Below are 18,531 nucleotides of genomic sequence, written 5' to 3' on the forward strand. Positions count from 1 at the left end.
CCATTTCCTTTCATGTGTCACAGGAAGAGAAAAAAAACTTACCTACCCCTTCTATAGCACACAGGCTCAAAAAAGGCCCAGTTGTACCCATATTAAGACAAAGAATGAAGAAAAAAAGAAAAAAAAAAGAGGGAGAACGTAAGGATGGCATGGAGTTAAAGTTCTAAAATTTTGATCACCTCCAAAGCTGCTTCAAGTTTAGTTCATCTTGTAAGAGCAGAACTCAACGCAAAGCATTGCAGTCCAGAGGGGATGCTATGCAGTTCATAAAGCAGGTAGCTTAGTCAGTTAGCATCACCCACCCAATCCTTACAATCTCCATGTTTTTGCTAATGATGACATCAGGACTATATGGAGATTAACACAGGACTGCCTGCACAGTCACTCAGCCACAATTTGCCATCACAGAGCACCCAACTCCACAAAGCTGAAAGTAAGATGGAGAACCATATACACCATAGCACTAATAAAGATAGCAAACACAGATCTGGGTGGATGAGAAGGAACACACAAGTGGAAATAAATGCAAATTCACCACCAAAGGAGACAGTGGAAGAGGAAGTTTACCTCTTCCACCCACATGACAAATAGTTATTAATTGACCAAAGTTAGCAAAAACAATAGCTTTGTAAGATGGAAAAAAAAAATAGTAATTAAAAAAATTGACCTTATAGTTTAAGACAGAGGCAGTTAAACTACAGAACTTACCCAGAATTATACCTAGACTTGACCTGCTTAACTGTTCTACCTTAAAGTGGGGGGAAAAACAAACAAACAAACAAAACTGACAGCAAGATCTATCTGACCAAACACAGATTAAATGAAAGGAACACATTTTTTTTTTTTATGTTGATCAAGACAACAAGGTAACTTTCAGTGTGCTGGTTCTTACTTAGTCAAAGTCCAGGGCATTTCAAACTTGAGTTGGGTCAAAGATTTCAGGCATGAGCTAATAACAAAAATGAAATTCTGTTACCTACTTGCCAGGGAAAGTCAGATTCAAGGATTATAGTGATTCTTTCGACTTTTAAACTACTGGTCCCTGTGTTGCTGGAAGTTGGAATCAGACCCTGTGCCAAGAGAGGTTCTTCAGGTGTTGGTGGCCCTCAGCCTCCACCTGCACTTGAAAGCCTCCATGAAGAGATCCAATGGGATTTTAACTTGTTAAGCACCTCCCTGCTCATTCGTTTTGATTTGCAGCATCCCAGATCTGGAAACCTCTTGCTTCTTAACAAGCTGGGAGCTGCACAGATCCAGAATTTATGCCAATCCCACATAGACTATTTTTAAAATCTATCATATGCTATATTTATGCAGGTTTCTGCAAAAATATTCAGCTTTTTCTAGTGGGCCATAGATGTCTTCTTTTTTGGAGTATGTAATGTTTAATTATTATTAAAAGTGTTTAATTAAATGACATGTTTAATTATTAACTGGAGTGAAATAACATGCAAAACTGGATTCAGGTGTCTCCATGAATGAATACCCCAAGAACTCAACTTTTAGCCACTGATCAGAGAAATCTCTTCCATCACTTAATTGATAAACAGAAGTGGGATTACAAGGAGCAGCATGCACAACCCCAGAATGAATAGCAGCTTTGGACATGAACCACCAGAAGAGGACAGTGGGGCAGGCAGGCTTCCCTAGGCTCCATGCATTCTGCCCCTCACGTGGCAACAGCTGCATGGCACTGATGATCTCAAACCATATTTAACATGGCTAGAGGTAAATATGCAGCCATGCAGAGGCAAATTAACAAATGCTCTCTCCACTTTTTCTGAACCTCCTGGGGCAGGCAGCTTTGGATTTAACTGCTAATAATGCAGTGAATGCTAGGCAGCTGCCAGCTGCTTAGGAAGGCAGCGGAGTTGTCACGAAGACATGTTTGTGGAGGAGGAACAGCAGCTTCTGGGTACAAAGCATTATCTCCTTCACAATATAAAGCACCGGGAGGCAGTGCAGGTGATGTGTGCTGGAGTGCTGAGGAGATGGATGGAAGCAATCCTGTGTAACTCAGAGTCAAGAGATCTTCCACAGCCCGCTTGGTGCTTACAGTGTTTGTTTAAATGCATGAGTCGTCACATAATTTAAATCCACAGGGATTTTCCCTCCCCTAGGAAATTAATTAAGCTACACAACATGTTTTGTTAGCTAACAAGAAGCCTATACCTTTTATAAGACTGTGAAAGAAAGCATGAAAGCTGACTATCACAAATACTGTACATATAGTGCTGACGTGGCCAGCATACACTGTTTCTCAAATGTGTTTCCAACCTTCCACAGGGGAAGAGCTCCCCTTTTCAGATCAGCAGCATCTGAGCCCGTCACTCTCCAAAATTAGCAGCAAATGCCTAATTTACTCTATTTTCTTCAACAATTTCAGTGCTGACTTTCAAAATACGAAATGCTGGCTTCATTGTGTGTGACCTTGAACTACGTGTAGACTGTGGTGAAATCCTGAGCTCAGCATCCAAAACCCACAGTGCAGTTAGTGCTCTGGGAAAGGCTTCATACACAGAAGAGCAGCCCACAGCCTCTCTCTTACAATCCTGCAGATGTGTGTCCTCTCATTATGACTATCAGCTTGAGCTAAGGTCAGCATGCCTGACCACAATGCTACTCTTCTACATGCACTAGCTACTGTGGAAAGTTAACCACAATACAACTATCCCCTCCTGCATTTCCAAGCAGTCCATCCCTGTCCACCCTCCATCCCATAATCTACACCACTGTGGAAGTAGAAATGATATTGGGTGTCAAAAGCAGCCACCAGACTGACTCCACTCTCCCATGATGGCAGCTGATCAGGGTCAAGTTCTAGGGCCGCCCTTATTAATTAGCACTACAGATATTCCTGCTGCATGACTGGTTTGCCCTCACTTGCCTTTAGACCCAAATCTCTTTGAGGCAAAGACTTTTTGTTCTGTTCCTGGTATAATGCACTTCCAACCAGGCTAGCTCCTTAGTACAATAGCAGAAAGAAAACACTAGTATTGTTTGGAAGCATGAAAAGCCTGTGTCCATGCATTGCCATGTCATTTTTGCCTTTTTTCCCCCCTCTCCTATTTTAAGTAGTATGCAGAGGTACGAATGTGGGTTCACACCAGCAGTATGTTATCTTTCTGTGGTCTAACATGGCAGCACCTGTACAAAACAAAAAAACAATTTGCCCGCCCCATAAATTATTTTCAAACAACTGAAGAGGAGAGAAAATAAGGCAGACTGTTGCTGGAGTCTTTCCAATAATTTCCTTTTTTTCTTTCTCTCCCACCTGCAAAAAGCCAAACAGAAATTTCTCCCAAGAGATGCATCTGCATTAAGTGCTCTGAACTACAACCAGATGCTCAGTCTTTCACTATTGAAGATAAGAAAGCTCATCATAGGACACATGTGATGCATCAAAGTTATTTTTGTTTCATTTTAGAAATAAAACGTCAGACAATCAAAGCAACAACATCACAAATACTCCCTCTATGATAAGCAAGAAGAGCCAGGCTGCTAGTTTAAAATTCAGCACTTTAGTCAAAGGAAACAGCCAGAGAGAAAGGCTCTGATTTTCTGCTGACAGCCTCGAAGATGGTAGAGGTCAGGCATAGGCCATGCCCTGGTGGCAGCAGTTATCAGGGTTGTGCTGCCTGGTCAGCCCGCAGAGACCCATGACCTTGCTGCCAAGCCTGCCATGTGCCCTTTTACCCAAGCACCACAAGACAACAAAGCAATCTTCAACTTGTCTTTGTTTTGGAGAACAGACTTCTCTGTTTCATATGGTGCTGGGAGGGAAAGTGACTGATGATGATCACACCGATGCAAGTGTACAAGTATTATAGTGCCTAGAGAGAGAACTAACACCCCTAACTTTCCACATACCAAACTGGTTCTCTGTGTGTTGTCTCTGTATTTAAATGCAGGCTGGAAAGCTGTGTTGCAGTTTTCCCTAATACTGAAAAAAGGGCCTAAATTAACCATGGAATTTGAATATTTTATAACAAATTATTAATAATACTTCTGAAATCACCGACTTCACTCTGAATTCAAACAAGCATTAGCAGAGGTGCTCTGGACAGAATCTCTAGAACACATTTTCGGAAGAGAACACACAGATAATGCAAGGCAGCATGGATCTCTATAAGTACAGTTTCAGCCAAGTTTCCAGTGAACAGAAACAATAATGGTCTTTAGCTGCCCAGACCAGCTAATTGATTTAAACTCTTTGGACCTTCTGGCCTCATGTAGATTCTCATGCTTGCATACAGATCATAAGCCTGTTTTCACAAGCATGATATATGCATTTACAGCAAGTAACTTTCAAGAATAACTTCTTTCATGCATTTATGCAAGCTCCAAAAAAAAAGTTTCCAAGCATGTCTGCATCATGCTGAGCTGGCTGTATGCATGCCAGAATTCACAATAAGCTGCTTAGGAAGAAGTGAATGCATATAATGCAATAATATATCCCACCACTACAAGAACGCAAAATTAAAAATTCCTGACCAGCTCACAAGACATCCCTGCATTGTACATATCTCTATTAGTGTTCACACTTTATGCTCTGACTTCCCAAGCTCTTCCCGCTCACGGTGAAGGTAACCAGAGCACCTGCTTTCACACCACTACAGTGGTATGATACACAGGCTTTTGTGGAACACATCACTTTTTAGCACAGGGAGTGAAAGCTTGTAACATCTTCTTGATGGTACTCCTATTGAAATATTTGTTAGGAGAAAGAAATCAAAACCTTCAGAGAAGTGAGGAGCAGCAGAAGCACCTACAAGCACTCAGTCTACGTAGTTCAGACAGGGTAGGTCCCTCAGCCTGGATTTCCCAAACCCCAGACAAGTGTCCTAGCAACAAATTTACAAATGATAGGGAGGAGTGGTGGGGACAGCCTGTCCTGCTCCTGGCTCTGGCACAAGACAGCGTTTCCATTTGCTCGCCCATGTATCCTGTTGCCCGCAATCAGAGACTGCTAATACTGCTGATCTCAAAAGATTGTTTGGCTCTAACCAGTTTGCATCCTCACCCCACCCATTCCACAGGCAGAAGTCTTTGTAATGGTGATATATAATTATTTAAATATGTAAAAAGATTGCCATTAAAAAATAATAATTTAGAAAATAGAACAGGAATAATGAATAGAAAATGTCACTGACCTCCTTGAACTCATCATTCAGTATACTTCAGATCCATTTTCCCAGTAGCAAGCAAGAGTAAATTTAAGTTTCTCTTAAGGAACACTTCATATTTACTTCCCTTCAGAAATATGAAATAGAAGGATAGTACCATTTTTGTAACTTAAAATGCCACACCATGCTCTTTTAGCATAGCTTAATAAGCTAAAAGCTCAAATCTTAGGTAAGCCCCAGAGGGACACGGAGTTTAGCAGGTCAGAAAAAAGGCCTTTCAAATCTCTTTCATATGTGCAAGCTTCAACAAAATCTCTTTAAGTATTCCATAAAGCCAAGAAAAACAAACAGCCTAGTGCTTGGGGATGTGGGGAAAGCATTCACTGTGGAAAAAAAATAATAAAAAAAATAATCAGGTGCAGTCTGAATTTCTCTCTGTCAGAGAGAGCACTAACATCCTTTTTGTAAAGAGAAAGAGGGATTTCAGACCTCAAACTAAACCTTTAATATATATGTACTAGACTAAGTCTGATCTGCCTCTTCTTCCTTCCCTGCAGGAGAGATCCCACTAGCTCAGAAGCCCGTAGTATTTTCCAATTATAAAATATCAAAGGATGAAGACACCCCAGAAGGTCTGTAGTCCAACCCTCTGTTCAAAGTGGGGTTCCAATTGAGTTCAGATCAGAGAGCTTAGGATTTTGTCAGTTTTGGTCTTAGTAAATAAAAACAGATTGCTCACTTTCTTTGATGGCCAAAGCATTGATTTTGACAAGCATGTTATTAGGCTAAAAGTATGACCACACAGTGTCACTGCAAGTGTACGTTTCCTAATAAATTGCCTCAGGAAAAAGCCAAAAACAAATAAAGAACAAAACCCATTTTGTCACCCACACAAGAGGTTGAAGCTTTAGCAACAGAAGTTTTTCTTCCTTGAGTAACCCGTCTTTCTGACTTCCGCATTTGGGTCCTCACAACAGTTGCTTCAGATGATCTCAAATTCACTCTTCAGTGACTTAACAAAATCAGTCAAAATAAGTATCTGATCAAAGAACTACCCTATGAACCAGGCCAATGTCCATCTACCTGATAAAGTTCAAAGCATTAGGCTAAAATTGACTCTTCTTACACCACTACAAATTGAAATACAACAGTTGGGGGAAATCAATAATATCTAGTGCTAATCTGCCCCATGATTATCATACCACTTCTTAGGTGTTTGCCAGAACCAGGTGTTCATTCTGCTAGCCCATCCCCTGCCTTCTTCAGCTGCTGGAAGATCACAATTTGTCCCACGTGAAAATTAAATCCAAGACAACAGAAAAGATTGCTTGGACACACCATCACGCAATTTTTTCCTTTTGTGGAACTTGGAAACAACTTTCACTGCAATACTAAAAACCTCATCCATGCCAGATCATTCAACACTGGATTTCCCCAACACATGGATCCTCTGGAAGTGGAAGTCAGTGTGAACATTTGTAAAACAGGAAGAATGTGGACATGCTATTTTCCCAGCCATACAGTAGAATAGGCATGCAGATATGTTTTACACTATACACTTAATGCTGGATGTGAAGTTTCAGAGCATCTGGCCCTAGCACAGAACTTACTGTGTAATACAACCAAGTTGGGACTGCTGAAATCTTCAGCGATGAATGCCCTGAGATTCCTGTGATTTTTACCTAGTTGACAGCAACAGCATCCCAGTTATTTTTCTACACACACAAATGCGAGGATGAAAAACTGTACAAGATGATGACAGCGTGAAAAGAACTGACTCTGCTCTGTGTGCTACTCAGGGAAAGTCTGTCCTTTCCTCTGAAATGGTATATGAGCTCCAAGTAGGTTATTTCCATGCAGGTCCACAATGTATTAGGCACAGTTTCCTACACATTTAACTGCTCTCCTGTGCTAGCACATTAAAACATAGAACTTTAAGTACAGATTGTCTTTTAAATCAGTGGAAATCAGACTCTCCAGGTGCTTTTTGGTAACTGGAGTGTAATATCTTCACGTATTCTGAGAGCTATAGCTTAAGGTTAGCTATCATCCCAGGAGCACAGCAAAGCCTATTGACACCACCGCTACAGGAGTCTGAACAAAAAGAGATATGCACATGTGCACAGGCAGTCACATACAGGTATATTTACATACAAATGCATCTATAATAGTAACAGATTTAACTCTTCTTGCATCTCTAAAGAGAATGATCTTTCTCACAAGTCATCCAACAAAGGGAATGAAGATATACCATGACTTTAAATAAGTGCAAACAAGAGCAGCAACTTTTCACAAGCCAGTTATAGCAGCAACACAGCCTGGACTGGTAAAGGCTAGCCCTTGTCTAGCATGTTTTCACAGCAGGTATTTAATAATACACAGACATTTATAATGATATGCATGAAAATATCTAGAAGTTCAAAAGCATGTAACCTGTCAGAGATTTTCTTCCTTTGCAGCTGAGTAGGTATTTGATTTACACATAAGACAAAGCAACAAAATCTTCCATCTAATTTGGGAAATGTTTTGCTATGAATGAGCGTTTAATAGGATTTGTTCAGGACACGTAACTGGCCTTAATTTTTAATAACATACTACAATAGTAGTACAGTGAAAGAGAGGGAAAGAAGAAAAAAAAAAATCACAAAAACAAATCTCAAAAAATTGAGGCAGACAACCCAGAAGTTTTTCCTTACCCCAGCAAGATGTACAGATACTACTAAACAAATTTTTCTAGCATCAGTAGGTATACATCAGAAAGCACCAGAGCATCACTTCTTCCCTTGGGTTCCATAAGAGCCTCACTCTCACAGCTTGTAAACTTACACCTTAGATAACACAGCTGAAGTGAGCTGGATTATTCCACTATTTGAAAACAAACCCCTACACACTTATCTCTAATATCCAAATTATCTCTAATTCCACATCTACCTGCATTTTTGTGCATATTACTCACCTCTGGCCACGAGCTCAGCCTCCCTCCACAGGTTGCGTGGTTTACCCTGTTCAGCTGTGGGTCATACCTCATCACTACCTCAACCTGCTGGACCACAACCTCCATATTTCCTTCTAGTCCCTCCCCTAATTATTTGGGGCTTTCCCTCAAGATATTTATACTAAGTGATTGTAAGTTACTCCTTCTCATAGGATATTTTCCATCTTGATTTTGTTACTGAGCAGGAATCACAAGCCCACCTGCATTCTGTTAATCACAGATTAATTGAAAGGAAAAAAAAAAAAAACAACATATCCTTGAATAGTAAGAAGTTTAGCAATTATTCCTTTAAAAAAATGAATGAGAGGAAAATAAAAAAGTATAAAAAGTATTCTATTAAGGACCTAACACAATATGTTACAAAAGACCTCACCTTTATGTACTCATGTAATTTAAGATATGATGAATGTTCAAGCCCATGAACCCTGTTATGCTTTCTTTGCTTGTCTTCTGTTTTTCAAGGCTGAGACTTAATTGGGAATTACAGAATCACAGAATGGCCAGAATCACAATTACAATTCTGCCTGAGAGATAAGAAGATGAAGACTTTGAAGGCTTTAATAAATACTGTACTTTTAAAATATACATTCACTGCAGTCCTCACCCAAAATTTTCCCCACGTTTCCCAACAGCTACTCAGTATGCTGTTCAGCACTTTCACTTCAGACAGAAAGTCAAAGTATTTGAAGAGAAGTTACTGACACGGGCACCCCTGCACAGAGACATGTGGTGTTGAATATGAGAATTAAAGTCTCAAAACCATGCAGGCAGAATGCAAAATGATATCTGTATTTGGCTCTCATAAAGAAAACAAGCAGCTGGCCCAGAGAACTGTCTGGAGAGGAGGGCAGAGACGTACCTCCCTTCCACCTACACTTCTGCAGTCTTGGTCCTTCTACTGCAAGCACCCAAAAGAGCATCATTCTAATTGAGTGATATTTCATACAAAAAGTAAGGAAAACCTTGGCCTAAAGTTCTGGAGTGTTTTTTTTTTGTTTGTTTTGTTTTGTTTTAATTCCTTTATTTTTATGTTTCAATGAACTGAGAAAATCCTCAGTTTTGAAATGCAGATTGTGTTTAAGCAAAGCAGCTTTTTTCCTCTAGTTTCTCAGCTTGGCAGCCACGTTAAAGAGCCATACATCACACAGCCCTGGTTGTAGTTCCAGTCCCACAAGACCCATCAGCCCAGAGGTGCTCACTTGGAGCATATTCTCTTAATAAAACATATATAACACCACTGGAGGCACAGGGGTGCAAAATGTGACGATGCTTTACAAACACAGATATTTCTCTCTAGAAACACCCATGGAGATTATGGCAAGCATAAAAAGGACTTTTTTTAATTGTGATATTTCAACTCAGTACCACGCCTGGTCTACCGCACCAGATTTCTTTCTGAATCAGATGCTAATGAAACCTCTGCTGACTCAGTAATGAGACAGAAAGCAGACACAGCGTGAAGGAAAAAAATAAATACACAAACGTGCCACCTCAGCCAGAAGAGAGGGCAAATCTGCTAAAATGGAGCAATTTGCAACGCAAAGTAGCTGCCACGAGAGGGAGGTACCATTGCACTGCACTGGGCTCACCCACCTCAGCTGCATGGAGCGTGGAATTGTAGGATCACTGAGGCTGGAAAGGTGGTCAAGATCATAAAGTCCAAGCTGACCTACTGAGTCCCACCACTTAACCGTGCCCCTAAGCACCACATCCACACATTTCTTCAACACCTAGGATGGGGAATTCACCATCTCTCTGGGCAGACCATTCTAATGCCTGACCATCCTTCTCCATGAAGAAACTCTTCCTCATATCCAGTTGAAGGCTTCCCTGGAACTGCTTGGGACTGCAGATCACCAAGCTATCTTACTCCTCTGCCATGAAAGCCTGGTAGCCATGCTATTATCTACCTTTTGCTGGGGCTCATCTTGCACAGGAAGCACACCTACCCCATGAGGCACTGTCCTGTCCCATGTCACCTCATCATATCTCTTCCTTGAAGAGGAGCTGTTCAAGGGCCTGGAAAAGCTTGGGCCACCTTTGTGCTTCAAGATCAACAGAGAAGGCCAACAGAAAAGGTCATCTCTGCTGGTTTTGGCTCTGAAGATCATCCAACACTCTGTCCTTCCATCACAAACCAGACTGATGAGTGAATCACTCCTGGGGAGACCAGCCACTAGATAATGGCTAGAAGACATTGTGACATATTGTATGTCATCATGGACTTAGGCCAGATCTGACCTAGCTAAGACTATACTAGGAGCACACTGCGTGCAAGCAATTCTTTCTTAGGAGCAGTAGGGGTACAATTCCTATCAGTGGTACTTGTGCATTACTCAGAGTATAACTGAGACTATCTAATGATATAAATGCATTTGGGAGTAATTTAAGATGCCTAAAGATTGTATTTCTCTTCCCCGAACAAATTGATTTTCTTCTGTCTTAGCTTGCTCTCATGCTGTGTGAGGTTTGTGCACAATTTTGATGCTGCTTTTATGCTGCATTTTATTCCCTCTAAAAACTGAACTGGAAAGCCCAAGAAAAAGATAATTCCAAATACATTCTTAATGTGAGATGTGGGGTCAGCAAAGACAGCTGCAAGCAGGCGGACACCATCCTGTGTCCTAGGCTGGGGTCTTAATAACTGCAGAATTTCCCCCATGAGGCTGCTGCTAAGGGAGTGTCTCCCTTCACACAACTGGGTAATGTGTCATTACAAACAAACATTAAAAAAAAAAAACAAGAACATTTATTACTAGCTTCTACACGGTAAGAAGTGGAAGACTGAGGGCTGTGCTCTGTGATTGAACTGATGCTCAACGATATCTCTCCTGCCTGGCACAGCTCCAGAACCTGCCAGTGCACTTCCTCCTTCTTCTTTAATTCTTCCTGACAGGCCACCTGAATTAGCAGCCCTCCAGCAGTAACTGTTCTTCAGCAGAAATACAGACTAACAGCATGTCCAGAGCTTGTTGCACTCCTTCCCAGGAAACTTCCAGCTGTGCCTTCAGGCATCAGGTAAGTGAAAGCCAAAAGGAGAACACTGTGAAATAACAGCAAGAAAGAAAAGAAAGAAAAGTGATGGCTTGCCTCTGAGAACCTTGTGCTCACTACCCTGGCTTGCAATTATTCAGATGTGGGTTATTTCCATTGGCAAAGCACAAGATGGCTAGGCATTAAACTGAGCATCTCAAACACTTTAGGATTAGTCTCACACACATTCTTTCAGTGGTCCCTGAAAGTAACAAATGCCCATAGTGCACCAACAGCACAGGATCTATGTTTGACATAGCCCAGGCCCACTATTCTGCATGAGATTATCTTCAGAGACTGCAAAAAGTTGAGAAATTTCCTTGCCAGATGATGTTAAACTAACAAGACTGCCTACCCATGTATTTACAGTGAGCACTGCTGGTGAATCCTTGCTCCCTGAGCATCTTCAAGCTGCTTTACCTGAGATCACTCCAAGTACCAAGGTACAGAGCAGCACTGCAGCATGGCAGGGATTTCATGGGGATGAGGATGACCTTTGCATGCACATCTGCTTGGGTTTAACGTGTATCCCAGGCTGCAGATCCATCGCTTAGTCAGAATTTGTTTTGTAAAATAAAATGCAGATTTTGGATAACAGACAGATTGGATCACAGCTGAGCTGGAAGTAATTTTATCAAGCATGTCTGAGAGACCCTTGAAAACATGACTATGTCCTTACTCAAAACATGTAGCTTTCTTTAACAGTCCAGCAGAATTGAGTCAATGCTGGGAAATGATCTCTGACTTCAAATGTCTGCCTCAGATATGTCATTAGAATCGGCACCTATACTTTGCAATTTTTTGTCTCTCATCAAAATATCCACATGCAGCTCAGGTATTATTGTTATTACTGAAAGATCTTCTCAAGTAAAGATTACTTATAGATGAGATGAATATTGAACAAATGTAATCCATGGATTAATTAGCTAAAGCCCTATGTTAATCAGAAAGCAAGCAAGAAAGAAACACTATCTCATTAAGCATTTAGGAGCATGTTGTATGTGCCTCCAGGATTCAGTTACCCTCTCTCCATAACACAACTGCTTTTTATTTAACACTTGGAGGTGTGTGAGAAGACTAATGTCCTTATATGTTAAAGCTGGAGACTGTCAAATTGTGTAGCATTAGTCATCACCGTGAGGAGAAACAAACTAAATGGTGAAGGACCAAAAAGTTAGCTCCAGAACTCCACAAATTGCTCACATTCTGCATAAAAGCCTGACATTTACATAAGTAATAGCTGGATTCATGATTGTGCATTACTTATTCATACCTTGTGTGGAGTAACTCTGAGGTAACAGACTAATCCATTAATCCCTCCCAGTCTGTAATCCTAAGAAATCATAAACCATGCAAGACACTTTATCCTCTCAGGAAAATCAAACTCATAAGCTGAGGACGATAGCATATTTGGTGCTTGAGACCAGCAGCATTTCCCCACCGTACAGACATGTAAGCTAACGTCAGCCCTACACGGAGCTGGTTTGGGATCTGCCACCAGTTTGATGCATGCATACCAATGTGGAAGGTCTTCCTGCGCAACCTCTCTCAGAGCACACGGGATGTCTCTCCTGGTGATCCCTCAGGCCTGCCATACTGGTGTTTGTTGCAGTGTTTTTGTGTACATTTCTTTTAATGAAGCACTTTCCACCATCACAGAAAGACATGTGTCAAAAGGACATGAAATGAAGCACATTTTTTCTACTTCAAATACAGCATTTTGTAGAATATCATGGCTTAGTGGTTTTTTTCTTTGTTGTTTTTTTTCTCTTTACTCTTTTTTTTTTTTTTTAACCAATGCTCATTGGCTTCCAGCCTATCAGAAATGCACTACAGATACCATACCACATGGGCAAAGATAGCACAGAGGTAAAGGGATTTCTCCACCAGCCTAATTCTGGAGCATAATTACAGATCGTCAAGCACATACAAATATAATGAAAATGGGGAAAACAAGGCAGTTGTATCTGTTGGTTAGCCTAACCATACTAGATTTTTCTTGGGTGTCATATTGCATGTCACCATGTCACTGCATTAAACCCTGCTCCTTGGAGGTTTCCCAGGCTCACCATCTCAGCCTGTCTTTTGAATCCCATTACCTGGCACTGCCTGCTCCCCCTCAGCCTCTCCCTGCAAGAATGTGTGTCAGCAAAGACAAGGACCATGAGTTATTTTTGTCTTTCTCATATGGCTGCAAAACTGCCATAGGTGGACTGCTACTTCTGGAGAATGAAGGCAGCATCAGTTGGGGTGCAATTTTTTTGTTTAGGGTCATTTGAGGTTCTCAGGCAAAGGGAAAAGTAATTCTTGTGCAACGGGACCGATGTATAATATGTCAAATCTGAAAAACAAGTTGGGATTTCACCTTATGGTTCAGCTGTTGGCCAGCTATTTTAACAACCCTTCCCTCTTCAAGTTGCCAGTGATTAGGCACCTCCTTCTCTCCATGTGAGTGACTCCAGTGAAGCTGGCAGCGTGAAAGACAATGATTCCCACCTATAAAAAGGGAAAATGCTGCTCCCCAGCCTGAAAGGGTGCTGTTTGGTCATGGTCAACTTTGCTACATTTGGCAGTGTTGGTGCAGTGGAGGGAAAGCAGCATCTGTACAAAGCTTGTTGCAAATATGCTGAGCAACTAAACAGCCATGCCCATGCATTATCTTACATGAAGTACAGATAACATTCATGCTCTGTCCTGTACACTGGGACTCACCATTAACATCCTCTCCTACAGTATGGTGGTATCTCACTCCTAAGCAGCAAGAGGTGTGACAGGAGTAATGCAGATTTCCTCCAAGTGCCCAGAACACCTATGTCTGCCACGAAAACATCGTAACTTTGCCACCACCCCTGCAAACAGGAGTGCAGATTGTAATATCGGAGGGCAGGAGTTTCAACTCAGCACAGAATTACTTTGGCCACGCATTCAGTTCCATTCCCCATGAGCAGTTGCACTGGGGGCTGAGCACTGCTTCTCAGGAAAGGAGTTCACAGACACACAGGAATCCACAACAAAATGAATCTTCATTCCCTATCACTTTCCAAAATCACATAACCAGGATCTGTGGGGATGCCAAGTCACACAAGCTGTCCTAGAGCTCGTGGCTTTCTTCCAAGATGATGGATGAATGATTGCTCACATAGTGGGGTAGAAAACCAGATAACGCAGCTTGCTTCTTCCTAAAGCCTTTTGAATACCTCCAGCAATGAGATGCTTACCCAAGTGTGCCCTGAGCATGCAAACAGTGCTAGATATTCCATGCTGGAGGAGGAGGGTGCCACATGGCAGAAGCTGTACCAACAATGAGAGCAGTGCTTGTTCTCCAGAAACCTGTTTTACAGCTAACAAGGGAAATGACGTTCCCTTTGGGCAAAGGACACTTCGGACTGAGGTTTGAGGCACCTGAAGTGGCCTGCAGAAACCTTGCTCCAGTAGCCTCCAGCTATCAGCAGGTTGCTCTGTCTTGCCCAGAGTGGTATTAACTCAATGGCCAGGTAATCACATCTTCAATAATTTTCTAGCTCACTGCATTAACAGGTAGAACTATAGGTGAAACTTGTCCAAGGGGAAGAGCTTCAAAGACTTCAAGTCCAGTCAGACCCACACAAGGTGTGGGGATGCATGCTGGAAATGCCCTGTGCAATGAACCTGTAGGGTCAGACCAGTTAATAATATATGGGCACATACTATACATTATGTATTTAGCTCAGGCGAGCTACACTGAAGTCAGAGGTAAATCAAACTATCCATGAGATCAGATCAGGCTTAAAATACTTAATGGTGTTTGTGGACCAAAATTCAGCAACAAAAGGTCTCCTCCCAGAAACTGCTGAGGAGACACTGACTCAAGTGAAAGTTAAGCTGCTGCTGAATTCCCCTCCTGAGGTTGTTGCTGGGGCAGACACTGAGTTTTAATGCAGAGGCAACTCAGACAAACCTATCACCGATGGAGCCCATCGAAAGACTCAAGCTGCAGGGTGCAACACAATACTTTGTGGCACAAAAAGACCTTCCGAATGAGGGTCTCGCATTAATTAATTAAGCGTCGGAGCACCTAGAAGGAAAAGCTATCCCATTTTACTAGCAAGAACAATGAGTCTGCAAAGGTCACACAGAGCAGAAGGAGGGAAGGAAAGAGAGAGCCCGTGTATTGGCTGCCAGCTCTTCTCTGCCTGTTCACTCCTGAGACCCCTACAGAGGCCACAGGTGGAGGATGATAGGACCAAAGAGAGGCACTGCACTTAAATGTTTAACGAGGTGCAGAAGAAAAAAACCAACAGGGCTACACAGATTGAGGCAGGGAAGTAAAGAATATGGCATGAAGATAGCTGATACCTTCAAAGTCTGCAGCCCCGGGCTTATGCCAGAACTAGACGTGACTTGTGTCTGTGTTTCATACGATACTGCCAAGCATCCACCCCAGGGCTTTCCTTCATGTTTAAATCATGGAATGCAATGTAATGCTGACAGCTGCCTTTCAGAGGGAGAGGGGAGAAGAAGAGAAAGTGTTTGGGTAGGCTGAGGCAGAGCTGCACTCTGCTCTGTGTGCCCACACGGCTCTCATGCTGCAGCTCAGCCTTGGTGAGACGTGCCCATCTGCTTGCCATGCCCAGGAGGGGAGCACATGGAACTGGAACAGGGAGTGACCCACCTATGATTGGGCTGCATAGTGGCTCCTGCGTCTGTGCAGAAGGCAGAGGCCATCATGGGGAAGAGGAAGAAATGCAAACTGCGGGACATCATGGAAGATGGTTGGTATCATGGAGAAATGATTTCAGCTCGGGAGTTTCCAACTTTATCATTTTGCACCTCTCAAAGATACTGCAATTTCAGTTTGCTCACGAAGGGAAATTTTGTCAATTTTCCAAATTAAAGGAGACATTAAGAGCATTGCTTTAGAAAAAAATACAATATGTAATCAATAAGGAATGCTCTGCCAACCTTGTCTCGTGCTTGGGAACCCGCTGCATAAAGCACTGCATGTGCAAATCCCAGCAACAAGTGAAATTACTCTTTGTTCTTTGTCTTGCAGTTGGAATAGAGATCGACGGACAAGTCGAGAGTGACTCAGAGAGTGAAGGTAACCTAGAGATTTAAAAACATTGTCTTGCTTGTAACACAAGAGCTGATATCTTTCATTTTTCTCTCTGTGTTGTGGCACAATCTACAGCAGCAACCATTTCGTGAGCTGCTAGTAAGCACCCAGATTTTTCCCTTAAGGTTTGACTTACAATAGTGATATATAAAGCAATACTCTTAAACAGCCTACCCCCTCATCCATGTTCTTATAGCCCATGTCCCTTGGTCATTACCCTAACTGAACAGTCGTTGCATTGCCCTGCAACTGCATTGCACCACACCGAGATCCTGCCTGCAATGCACACCACTAAAATACATGGGTGTCTTGATTAGTCCTGACCACAAGAAGATAAAAATGAGAATGTATTGGAGAGAGGCTAACAAAGAGAAATAGCTAAGGAGTAGGATTATAACACTAGATAAAGAGAGATAGCTGAGAGGTAAGGTCGTAACAGCATAGATGATATGAATGGATAGACAACTGCAGAAATGGCCCACAGTCATGTCTGTGCAGTCTGCACTATCCACTAAGCATGAGGAATTAATTAGAAAATGACAGACAGTGTTGTGTTGTGTTTTTTTTTTTTTAATAAATCATATTCACCTTTCCCATACAGGCAAACCAGAAAATAAGATAGAAGCAACAAATGAATGTTCCACATTTACCCAAGTAATTGATAGGCTGCAAATGAAAACAGTGATATCTGACTACACAAAATGAACAACTTTTCAAAGAGGGTACTTGTCTTTTGATCTAGATTAGCTGAGACTTACTACCACATAGTAAGTGAAATCTAACTACTGGCCCTTAAGAAATAAGTTGAAAGATCCTTCTCATTCTCAATGACAAGTATGACTACCATTTCCTACTATCTTTTTATGACTATCAAGCAAAAATGATTTGCTTGTTATTAATTTCTAACTGTTAACCAAAATAAAAATGTAAGCTATTGTAAATTAAATGTAAATGTAAAATCATCAAAAGAAAAAATGTAAATCCTCTCCTTCCATTTTCTTCTCCTTTTAGGCTGCTCATCTTTTACTCCGAATCCCACCCTAAACCAATTTCCCTCTTCCATCACAATTTCTCCAACTGTGAAGAAAAAATCCATGCCAAAACTACAAATTCCATTTTTGATGTGAACATTCTATTTTCGTAAGTTAAGTTTTGGAAAACTAGAAACCAAAAGAATCTGAAAACCTTACTACTGATTTTAATTCCTTGGTAGCAAAAGGGATGGAATTTTTTAAAAGTTATTTTTCCCGTTTCCATTATATTCTGCAACTGAATCAAATTCCACTTCAACCCTTCAAAATGGAAGTGCTTCAGAATTTGTACCAATTAGATTCTTAGCTTGCAATGCCAGAGAGAACAAAAAGTGTATCTTCTTTTTTCTCTTCTCTGGATATAGACTTCCTATAGAAGGAAAAACTCAGAGAACCAAAAGGTGATCCTGCCTAAGCTGTACCTTTTCTCTAGTTTAAAGTAAATATCTCTGAAAGACCTCTCATCAAGCAGTAGCACGTTGTTTAACTGACTGCAGTTTCTGTTTCCACTGCCCAGGTTCGCTTACATGACAAGAAGATATATTTGTGCTCATGTACTCTGATGGATTGTCTTTTGCTTTTGTAACTAATTTCCAATTTTCTAATGGTCACACATGCTAAAATGTGCCTCACTGTCTTAAAAGGGTGCAGGATGTGGCCGTGGGCAGGGCATAATGCAAAGTTCACCAAAGTAAATGGGAACCTGCACAATGACTTCCCTGGGTTTGCACCAGGCATCCTGCTGGCACTTCTCTGGTGAATCCTCTTGGTGTCAGCACAGAAAGTTGTTTCCCAAAGTCCTCGTTGTTTCCTTGTTTTTGTTTTGTTTGTTTGTTTGTTTTTATCCCTTGCAGAAGATGAAGTAAAGGACAAGAGATCCAAGAAACAGACCCGCAGGGAAATAGTCAGAGCAAACAGACTTGAAAGGAAAAAGTCACAGAAAAATGAAGAAGAAAATGAGAGCAAAGAGGAAGATGATTGTCCTCAACAAAGCAGAGCTTCTAGGAGGAAAAATCACCGAATGAAAAGAAATGATGGGAAAAAGGAAGGCGAGGGAAGAGAGAGAGACAAAAAGGCTTCTTCCAAAGATGAAAAGGAGTCAGAAAATAAGGAAAAGAAAATAAACACGAAAGGAAAGGAGGAAGAGAACAAACAGAAGAAAGGCAGGAAAAACAGGTAATTCATCAATCCCTGAGTAGTGCTGGGTGACAGACCTGCAGCTCTATGGGCACATCATCAGCGCAAGGCATA

The 18,531-nt window shown here is 41.5% G+C and overlaps 1 protein-coding gene across 1 annotated transcript in view; it reads left to right on the top strand.

The window, feature by feature from the left end:
* The first annotated feature begins 15,859 nt into the window (after positions 1–15,859).
* Positions 15,860–18,531, top strand: part of TMC2 (transmembrane channel like 2) — a 29,818-nt gene continuing 27,146 nt past the window's right edge. Inside the window, exons 1-3 of the mRNA XM_085227073.1 lie at positions 15,860–15,905; positions 16,187–16,234; positions 18,135–18,456. Coding sequence (XP_085083199.1) covers positions 15,860–15,905; positions 16,187–16,234; positions 18,135–18,456 — 416 coding nt within the window. The remainder of the gene's footprint in view (positions 15,906–16,186; positions 16,235–18,134; positions 18,457–18,531) is intronic.

This window comes from Meleagris gallopavo, chromosome 6, assembly GCF_905368555.1.
Source record: "Meleagris gallopavo chromosome 6, MGAL_WU_HG_1.1, whole genome shotgun sequence".
Classification (NCBI taxonomy): domain Eukaryota; kingdom Metazoa; phylum Chordata; class Aves; order Galliformes; family Phasianidae; genus Meleagris; species Meleagris gallopavo.